Source organism: Boleophthalmus pectinirostris, unplaced genomic scaffold (assembly GCF_026225935.1).
Source record: "Boleophthalmus pectinirostris isolate CB_2022bp ecotype Guang Dong unplaced genomic scaffold, ASM2622593v1 HiC_scaffold_13, whole genome shotgun sequence".
NCBI lineage: Eukaryota > Metazoa > Chordata > Actinopteri > Gobiiformes > Gobiidae > Boleophthalmus > Boleophthalmus pectinirostris.
This window is the reverse complement of record NW_026571036.1, coordinates 18,249,768-18,260,307: the sequence shown is the minus strand read 5'-3', so window position 1 is coordinate 18,260,307 and position 10,540 is coordinate 18,249,768. Positions and strand designations below refer to the sequence as shown.

General features: G+C 38.9%; 2 protein-coding genes across 3 annotated transcripts; one reads left to right on the top strand and one right to left on the bottom strand.

Moving 5' to 3' along the window:
• The first annotated feature begins 854 nt into the window (after window positions 1-854).
• parp1 (poly (ADP-ribose) polymerase 1) lies at window positions 855-9,640 on the top strand. Of its 2 annotated transcripts, none has more exons than XM_020939827.2 (22): window positions 855-1,128; window positions 1,557-1,719; window positions 1,821-1,936; window positions 2,012-2,226; window positions 4,040-4,130; window positions 4,211-4,327; window positions 4,398-4,574; window positions 4,661-4,820; window positions 4,912-5,052; window positions 6,623-6,859; window positions 6,933-7,131; window positions 7,222-7,417; window positions 7,499-7,627; window positions 7,707-7,790; window positions 7,857-7,979; window positions 8,063-8,191; window positions 8,262-8,360; window positions 8,447-8,599; window positions 8,680-8,807; window positions 8,892-8,953; window positions 9,047-9,161; window positions 9,334-9,640. In XM_020939827.2, exons 1-22 carry the CDS (start codon window positions 1,006-1,008, stop codon window positions 9,413-9,415), a joined length of 3,039 nt encoding a protein of 1,012 aa, XP_020795486.1. In that variant the 5' UTR covers window positions 855-1,005; the 3' UTR covers window positions 9,416-9,640. The 2 variants fall into 2 exon arrangements, with proteins under 2 accessions (XP_020795486.1, XP_020795424.1); XM_020939765.2 differs by having other exon boundaries at window positions 1,818-1,936.
• On the bottom strand, window positions 2,414-3,340 carry LOC129407664 (adenosine receptor A2a-like). Its single transcript, XM_055149390.1, has one exon. It carries the CDS (start codon window positions 3,320-3,322, stop codon window positions 2,414-2,416), a length of 909 nt encoding a protein of 302 aa, XP_055005365.1. The 5' UTR covers window positions 3,323-3,340.
• Window positions 9,641-10,540: the final 900 nt, after the last annotated feature.

Genomic DNA, 10,540 nt, shown 5'->3' with positions numbered 1-10,540 from the left:
CAGTTGGAAAATATGCCTATTTCATTATAATTACAATTTACAGCTTTGTTTCACAGTACTAATGTAGAAAATGTAAAGCAAGTTTTACCTCATTAATTTGTGTTCATGTGTTTAAAACACACATTTTTAGTTTGCTTTATTTATTTATTTTTAGATTAATTACATGCTTGTAAATTCAATTATTCAACATGTTTGAAAGAGGTTTATACAAGACACAAGTTGGGCAGTAACAAAAATAGATAACATTCTCATTTCATTGACAGAGTGAAGTAAATAAAAGTAAAAATAAGTAAATAAAAATAGAAAATAAAGGATCAGAAAGAACATCTACAATGTTTTATGCAATGTGCAAACATATACGTATGAGCACAAACCCAGGATTTATTTTTCTGCACTCGATTAGATGTGTCTGAAGCTCGCGCGGGTATTTTGCGGAGCGACTCACAGATCGTTACTGGAATACACATTCTTCCTTGGCAAAAAAAACACACACAACTTTTCTCCACTGTTCTAAAAGGCAAAACAAGGATCAAGGCTGTGTGTGGAAAAACCCTATAAAATAATGCAATTCATTTTCGTGTCCGTGCCAATATTATTAGAGTCAAATGCCGAACTGTGATTTGGGAATTTGGTACAAATTAAAGGATTTAAATCAGAACAGAGTGGATAAAGACAATTTAGGCAGACGAAACCCATAAAGACAGTTCCTGTTGTTTGTACATTACTTGTGTGATGGCCGTGTGCATGTGCAGCATTCTTTAGTGCTTGAGTGTTTGTATTGGTCTGGATCAGACCATATGGATTAGAGCCATATGAATGATTAGCCCCTTGAGCGCTCAGAGTGAGAGCTCAGCTCTCCTGCTCAGACTCACATCACAGTCTGTGTCTGAGACACGCGGCGGCTTCGCCTCTGTGAATGAGCTTTGATTGTTGTGGCCCCTTTTCTCTAGCCAGAGAAAGTTCGCCTCACTGTCAGTTCATTTGATTTATCAATAATTTGAAACCATGGCTGACTCCCAAGAGGACAAGCTTTACATTGCGGAATATGCTAAAAGTGGCCGTGCATCGTGCAAGAAATGCAAAGACAACATAGCCAAAGACTCTCTGCGGATGGCTATCATGGTGCAGGTAATGAAGCTTCGACTGGAATATGCAGCTGAATGGGAGGCTGCAGAGTTAGCTTTAGGAATAGCTTTATTCCGTGCACAAACACGGTTTATAGTTATGGTATGTGTGCTATGTGCTATAAAGTAGGGTGTTAGCATTTCATTGTGCCAGTAGGCCCTCGTTAGCATTTAAATGGCTGACACTGCCCGCTCTGTGTAGTCACAAAGAAACACTGGTGTAGCAAACACTATCTTTTACTATGGTTACTTTTTCTTCAACTCGGCACAGTGTCAAATTTACGTATATTTGCGCATAATAAAATCTCATTTTAAAAAGCAACTAATGAAACAGGACTCAAACTGTCCCACATTCTAGTGTTATAACTGGTTAATAAATCATATTGTAATCACAAAATGAATCGTTACACTTGACTCTCCCCTCTGTTGTAGTCACCCATGTTTGACGGGAAGGTGCCGCACTGGCATCACTTCTCGTGCTTCTGGCAGCGTGCAGCAGCGCACTCCACTGCGGATATCGGAGGCTTTTCTGGGCTCCGCTGGGAAGATCAGGAGAAGATAAAAAAGGCTATTGAGAGTGGAGGGGCCATCTCCGGTTAGTTCACTTTGTTGATTTTCACTCATAATGTTGAATAGCAATTCACAGTTGAAATGTACACAAAAATGTCTGACCATTTGAGCTTTCCCTGAAAGCAGGAAAAGGGGACAAAAAAAGTGGTGCCAAAGGAGAGAAAACACTCAATGACTTTGCAGTGGAATATGCAAAGTCTAATCGCAGCACATGTAAAGGCTGTGAGCAGAAAATAGAAAAGGTTTGCAAGAATCAAATGTTAAAATATAATTTGAAGGATTGTTCTGTTTGTCTGATGTCCACTACTTGTGTCCAGGATCAAATCCGTGTGTCGAAGAAAACTGTGGATCCAGAGAAGCCTCAGCTGGGCTTGATTGACCGCTGGTACCACACAGCCTGTTTTGTGAGCCGCAGAGAAGAACTGGCCTTCAAGACTGAGTACAGCGCGGCACAGCTCAAAGGATTCGCTGCACTCCGGGCTGAGGACCAGGCAGAACTCAAGAAAAGGCTCCCTGCTGTCAAGTCAGAGGGGTGAGGATAATGTAATCTAAATATAACAATAATTCAATAGATGGTGTTTCTCAAATTGTAATACATGTACAGATATTGAAATTGTATTCTAATTAGCTGTAGTGTTTTGCTATTCAAATCGTGCCCTGGATTAGACATGCATTTAAGTCTTAGTCTCTCTTTAGACCTCGTGTTGATTTTCATGTTTTTAGGATGCAGCACATCTATCATCCACTCTGTCTCTCATGGATTGACAGCATAAAAATATTGCTTTAAAAGTGTCTCTGAACGTGGTCATTGTATATGCATAGAGGAAAGGATTGACTGCGGAGTTGGCATGTGACAGAATGATGGCAGTGAGGAGCAGCTCCAGAGGAACAGGGCAGTGTGGGCACAACAGTAAGAAACAGTTGATTATATGCAATGGGATCCAGCAAATAGTAAAGAGGAAGAGGACAAGAAAAACGGGCATGGCGGTCTTTATCTCCTTACGAAACCCTGATGCCATAGTGATTGGAACTTCTCCCCTTTGGCTGTGCACGATTGCTATCCGTCGCATTTGACTCTTGACTGTGGCAAAAATTTGGGCATAGATTAGGAACATAATGACCAATGGTGTAAGCACGCAGGCAAAAAAGTTGAAATAAACCATATAGGTCATGTCTACAACAGAAACAAAGAAACAGTAACCTGACTCTGGAGGAGGCTTATGCCAGCCCATGAGTGGAATAAGACCAATAAAGAAAGCCAGCAACCAAGTAGACAGGATAACCATGATGGCATGACGAGGGGTCATTAGCACTTGGTAATGAAAAGGCATTAAAATGGCCATGTAGCGCTCCACAGCTATTGCTAATAAGCTAAATATTGAGCTCTGGGTAAACATGATTAACACACTTAACATCAGCAGACACAGGTGAAGGTTGTGATGTGGCAGACCAATATCTGTGAGAATGGCACATGGGATGGCAATTGAACCAACACCAATGTCCGCCACAGCAAGGGACACTAAGAAATAATTGGTGACTGTGCGTAGCTTTTGGTTGATGCCCACTGCAGCACACACCAGAAGATTGCCCACTGTTGATAAAAAAGCAATGATGAGCTCCACTGTCATGTACGCCACTTTTGAAGAAGTTAAACTCTCACTAAAAGGAGGTGAAGTAGTATTAATGTAACTGTTGAACTCTGACGAATGGTTTGAAAAGTTCAGAAAATGTAAATATGTTTTTTCTTTTGGCTTGAACCTGTGGAGTGTCAGCAAAGTGTAACTTTGATTCATTGCTGAAAAAGAGGAAAAAACATATTAAACAGTTGTAGCATATGTAATTCCAGTTGTAAATTTTGACTTTTTTGATGAAATTACTCACCAACCTGCATTTTAACCAGACTGACACCAGGAACACACATAGCCCTTAGTATCGTATACACACTGCCTCTATCTAAAGCACATTGGCCTTTTTAAAGAAAACCCTCTCTCCAGTGACCAATAGATAAATTTGTTTGTTTTGACTGTCCACTCAAGAGATTTGCTGATGGAGGTGCTTTTGTAGAATAATTAGCTATAATGAGGGTGAACTTATGCCCAGTGGACTATCAGTGTCCTTGTATTTTACACTGACCTATTCATAATGAAGAGACTAATAAAGTGTATTGACACACCTGAGATTTTCAAAACGAGTATGGGCTTGCCTAGCTGGATGTCCATTAGTAAATAGTTCCCAATGATAGTTAATCTAGTTATAAACAACTTTATTATGTGTTTTTACCTTTGACAGTGAGATGTTTCCCATAAGTGGTCATTAAAAGTTTGGTTAACAATTGTGCACTGTAGGAAAAGAAAGGGGGATGAGTTGGATGGAGTTTCAAAAAAACAGAAGCAAGAAGAAGAAGAAGAGAAGAATAAACTAGAAGAACAACTGAAGGTTCCCTTTTTTTATTCAGTGAATACATTTGGTAGGCGGGATCCAGCTCTCATGTTATTTCATGTTATACAACCCAACAGAATCAAAGTCAGTTGATCTGGGGCATCAAGGACAAGCTAAGGAAGAACTGCTCAACAAATGACATGAAGGAGCTGCTGATTGCAAATAGACAAGATGTTCCATCAGGAGAATCTAATGTAAGTCTGATAAATGCAGGAGGTTTCAAAGGCAGCATTTAACATTTTTACAATATTTCTCCACTTGCAGGTGATTGATCGTTTGGCTGATGGGATGGCCTTTGGTGCCCTCGAGCCTTGTAAGGAGTGCTCAGGCCAACTGGTGTTCAAGGGGGATGCATATCACTGCACCGGGGACATCTCAGCATGGACCAAATGTGTGTTCAAAACAAAAACACCCATCCGCAGGGATTGGGTCATTCCCACGGTAGGCCTGCTTTAAATTATCAAATCAGTGTTTTCTAATATTATTTTTTCAGACTATCTTTTCAACTTTTCTTTTTTTTTTTTTAGGAATTTCATGAGGTTCCTTTTCTTAAGAAATTCAAATTTAAGAAACAAGACAGAGTATTCCCCAAAGAAGCTCCTACGCCTCCCCCAGCCACTGTTAAAGCTGAACCAAAGGCAAGTGCGTCCAGTGCACCAATGGAAGCAATGTTAGAGGCACCGCCAGGTTAGAATAAGTTATAACTTATTATTCTATATTCATAGAGTTCTATATTATAATAAGTACATGGTAATAAGTGTGTTTTTTTGTTCCATAGATAAACCCCTCACTGGTATGAAATTCTTGACTATTGGCAAGCTGACCAAAAACAAGGATGACCTAAAAATCACTGTAGAGGAGCTTGGTGGAAAAATAACTGGGACTGCTAATAAGGCTTCCCTCTGCCTCAGCACCAAGAGTAAGAATTCAGTTTGCCACATTTTTTAAATAGAGGTAACAGTCCAGTGTTAACATTAGTGCTGTCATGCGATTAAAAAAATTGAGAGATTAATTAATTATGATCTGTAATTAATTAATCTAATTAATCTCATTTTAATCTCACCTAAAAATTGCTGAGAAAAACCTTCAATTTGAGGTATTTTCATTTAAATTCATTATTACATTATTGTGGCAAATCAAAAGACTGATATAGATTTAAAAAAGTGACTTTATAAAGTCATTTATTGTTTAACAAATCTCTCCAAATTGGCTGTTGAGCCCAAGTCTCCATGAATAAGAAACCGTTTGTTGTACAGTAGCAAAGACGAGGAAATCTGAACATAATAACCTTTGTCTACTTAAAGACAATAAAAAGTCCAGTCTTTCCTTAACCATATTAAAAATAGAAATGCTTTATATATGAGATCACTGGTTTTAGTCCTTGTTTTAGTCCTGGTTTAGACCTGCTTTAGTCCTACTTTAGTCCTAGTTTAGTCCTGGAATGGATTAATCCTGGTTTTAGTCCTGGTGTTAGTTCTGGTTTAGTCCTGGTTTAGACCTGGTTTTAGTTCTGGTTTTAGTTTTGGTTTAGTCCTGGTTTAGACCTGGTTTTAGTTCTGGTTTTAGTTCTGGTTTTAGTCCTGGTTTAGTCCTGGTTTAGTCCTGGTTTAGTCCTGGTTTTAGTTCTGGTTTAGTCCTGGTTTTAGTTCTGGTTTTAGTTCTGGTTTAGTCCTGGTTTAGACCTGGATTAGTCCTGGTTTTAGTCTTGATGTTAGTTCTGGATTAGAGGCGCACAGGAGGAAGCGCGGTTTACGCAGCGTACGCGAAGAAAACACGATCCACACGCGGCTCACGGGAGCACGTCGGTGTCCGCGCAGTGTCTACGGAAGGAAACGTGGTCCGCGCGTTCTCAGGTTAATGATGATGATGAAGGTGTGTGTTTGTGTTTATTTGTGTGTGTTTGTGTGTGTTTGTTTGTGTGTGTTTGTATGTGTTTGTATGTGTTTGTGTGTGTTTGTGTATAGGACAGTAGTGCAGACATCATGAGCCTATGCAGGTTGTTTTCACCAGTGACATTTAAGTTGTAGGCGATATTATATTTGTTATTTTCTTTTATATTTTACGTCGGGAGAATAATTTCCAAGACACGAATGTGTTTTTACCTGTGCACTGCTGACTCTGTTCTACTGGCTCTTCAACCTCGTCCATTGAGCGACTGACGCCGTCAACGTTAACATGACGTTTACATCGCTCTTACTGCGCGCGTTTTGTGTGGGTTTCCGGCAATGAGTGGAATTACCGAAATAAAAAAAATTATAAATGTGTTTTTGTGTGTGTGTGTTGTTGTCCCAACAACATATTAAACAGATTTTATAATAAAGCAACTCGCATACAGAAACAGTAAAGTTAGAGATTAAAAATGAGATTAACGCGATTAAAAAACATAACGCGCTAAATATGACTGTAATTAATTAATCGCAATTAACGCGATAATTTGACACCCCTAGTTAACATAATTAACGATTTTGTATAAATCTAATGTTGTGTAGAGGAAGTGGAAAAGATGAGCAAAAAGATGGAGGAGGTGAGAGATGTTGGTGTGCGTGTAGTGGCTGAAGACTTTCTGACAGACATCAAGTCATCTGGGAAAGCCCTCCAAGAGTTAGTCTCCCTCCACGCCATTTCAACCTGGGGCGCAGAGGTCAAGGTGGAAAACAAGGCTGGAGCAGTTTCCAAGTCAGGGGCTGTGGCTACCAAGAGCACTGGACGAATAAAGGAGGAGGAAGGTATAACAAGTACAGACAGTTAAAATTGATTGCTGATATCTTAATCAAGCATTAATCTATTACTTTATTTCAGGTGGACACAAATCGAAAAAGATGAAACTTACTGTGAAAGGAGGAGCAGCTGTAGATCCAGACTCAGGTTTAGAGAACAGTGCCCATGTCCTGGAACAGGGTGGGAAAATGTACAGTGCAACGTTAGGACTTGTGGACATTGTCAAAGGGATGAACTCCTATTACAAACTTCAGCTGCTTGAGGATGATGTACAAAAACGGTTAGCAGTGCATGGTCATTCTTTTTTTAAATGCAAAGAAATTGTATGTTTGCCGGACATTTATATACGTTTGACGATTTCTACTTTCAGGTACTGGGTCTTCAGGTCATGGGGCAGAGTTGGAACCACTATTGGAGGGAACAAGCTTGACAAGTTCCATGACAAGAACTCTGCATTGGACAATTTCCTGGTTGTGTACAAGGAAAAGACTGGCAATGACTGGAGTTGCTCAAATTTTACAAAGTATCCCAACAAGTTCTACCCACTGGAGATTGATTATGGACAGGTATATAAAATAACAATACAACTTTTGTAAAACTGACAATATTTTTTCAGAGTTTTAAAAAATATTTGTTTTACTTTTTAGGATGAGGAAGCTGTCAAGAGGCTGACTGCTACTGCTGGCGCTAAATCGAAACTAGCCAAACCTGTTCAGGACTTGATCAAGATGATTTTTGATGTTGAGAGCATGAAGAAGGCCATGGTGGAATTTGAGGTGACAAAAAAAAATACATGTGGTATATTATTTGTGAGAAACATTAAGCTAACAAAGTTTCTTTTTTTATTCTTCACAGATCGATCTCCAAAAGATGCCCCTTGGAAAGCTGAGTAAGAGGCAGATTCAGAGTGCTTATGCCCTCCTTACAGAAGTACAACAGGTCTGTCAATGTTATTCAGATTTTTCATAATAATGACAATATTTAGATTTTTTTTCCCCCCCCCAGGCTGTAACAGATGCTGTTCCTGAGTCTCAGATATTGGACTTGTCCAATCGCTTCTACACACTAATACCTCATGACTTTGGAATGAAAAAGCCTCCCCTTCTCAACAACCTTGATTACATTCAGGTAGATGTTATTTGTATTATTTTCTTCATTGGGAAAATGCATGCAAAAATGTTTCTGATCATTATGATCATTGTTACCTTCAGGCTAAAGTACAGATGTTGGATAATCTGTTGGATATTGAAGTTGCATACAGTTTGCTGAGAGGAGGCGCACAGGATAATGACAGTGATCCCATTGATATTAACTATGAAAAACTTAAAACAAAGATTGAGGTATGCTTTGCTATTAACTAGATTTAATCAGAAGAACAAATGAAAGGTCAATGTATTATCTGTTGTTTAGGTTGTTGACAAAGCTACACAAGAGGCAGATATAATTATGCAATATGTCAAGAACACACATGCTGCTACTCACAATACTTACACACTGGAGGTGGAAGAAGTAAGTGTGAAAAAGCCAAAGTTGTATAAATAACAATGGATGCACCAAAGTTTGAGTTTAATCACGAAAATGCTGTTCTTTTTTAGATCTTCAAAATCAACCGAGAGGGTGAACACCAGCGCTATCGGCCATTTGAGGAGCTACATAATCGACAGCTCCTATGGCACGGTTCACGTACCACTAATTATGCAGGCATCTTGTCTCAGGGTCTGCGTATTGCTCCACCAGAAGCCCCCGTGGTAAGTGATTTGTTTCTCTGATGTTTTATATTCATTTTCTATAGTTTTATCTGTTATCATTCTTTCTGTCTGATTTTCAGACTGGTTACATGTTCGGCAAGGGTGTGTACTTTGCCGACATGGTCTCTAAAAGTGCCAACTACTGTCACACATCACAGTCTGACCCTGTAGGTCTTTTGCTCTTGGCTGAAGTTGCCCTTGGAAACATGTCAGTACTTAAAACTATTTAAAACATAAAAATAACTTTTTGTCAATGATCATAGTATATAATGGATGTAATTCATTATTGCAGGCATGAACTGAAAAAGGCTGCTCACATTACAAAACTGCCAAAGGGAAAACACAGTGTTAAAGGTAAATGAAGTGTTAAATAAATATTTTTATAAAGCATTTTAATGTTATTTAGAATAACTTACAGCTCTGTTTGTTTTTCTGTTTTTCCACCAGGTATGGGTAGAACTGCTCCAGATCCAAATGCTACAGTCTCATTAGAGGGAGTACAAGTACCTTTGGGAAAAGGTGCCAATACAAACATCGAGGATACAAGTCTGCTCTACAATGAGTATCCTTTCACAATAAATAAATGTTATTTAGATTTGGATTGTTATCACATTGGCCATTATGTTTGCGTAGTTTATATTACAATACATAGAGTATTGTATGAGTATGAATGCACAAGTACGTGCAAATATGTTTGAATATAAATGTATTTTCCTGAACCATTTCCCCTCCAGATACATTGTTTATGATGTAGCACAAGTAAATCTGAAGTATCTGCTCAAGATTAAGTTTAACTACCAAACATCTCTGTGGTGAGAAGACCATATTCAGATTTTCTTTGTCAGTGTTCAGACCGCAAACCACTTTTGGATCTCCAACATGTTAGAATAAATGTAGCACTGCACTGTGTTACAGTGGTCTCAGAAAATGTATTTAGTCTCTTAAATAAGTTCACATATAGCTGTTAGCAATGTTCATTTTAACAGTTAGCCTGATCTAAACCTCATCCATCCAAAATAAAGAAATTGTTATGAAAGTAAACATTGTTTGTGTTCTCTTTGGTGAATTTTTGCCTATACAGTTCTTATACATTAAAGTAGACCTAGTTTAAGTCTGGGCACGACAGGTAAGGTTCCGAAGTTGTCACGTGGCTCGAACTTGTTGACAATTTTTTCTAGAAGGTGTAAAGATGTAACTTGGAAACTGAATTAATGTAAAACATTGCAGAGTAGCTGTCGCTTCCAAGTAGGCCTATGGTAACATGTTCAAAGGTCGGTGAGGCTGGGCATCTCGCCGTGACAAACTAAACAACCGTTTGGTTCAATTATCTAGTATGCCTGGACAATGTGAACTAAGTAAGGACATCAATAACATAATTGAGTTTGGAGAGTTGTGTTTTAGTGTTTCTCTCAAATCGCCCTCCAGAACGCGTCCCGACCCAGAATGCATTTTGACAAAGTCTTTGAAAAAGCGGCGCGGCTGATTCAAGATGGCGGAGATGGACCAGCTGTTAGACGAGAGTGAGTAAAAATACTAATTCAAAGAGTTTCACAACGCAAACCTGCTACACCCATGAGGCTACCAAACTACACACTATTATAAATTAATTTACTCTGCCGCCCTGGAGGTACCACTGCTTTCAGGTGGTGATTACAACCTATTTTTCACTTGCAAAGACGCACCGGTTTGTCCAAGTAGGCTAACGCTTGTTAGCAGAAGGCTAACGAAAGCTAATGGTTATACTTCAGGCTTTATGGTAAACAAATGCTGTAGCATAGCTTAGCTATGTGCTAACCTGTCGATTTTATGTTTGCTTAACCTATATACTTGCTAAACTTAAACTACAATTATTATTACATTGCGCCTTTATTGTGTAGTAATCTCTTGTTATGCTATATTTATGACAGTTATGTGCGTCGGCTACTGCTAAATGAATGCAGT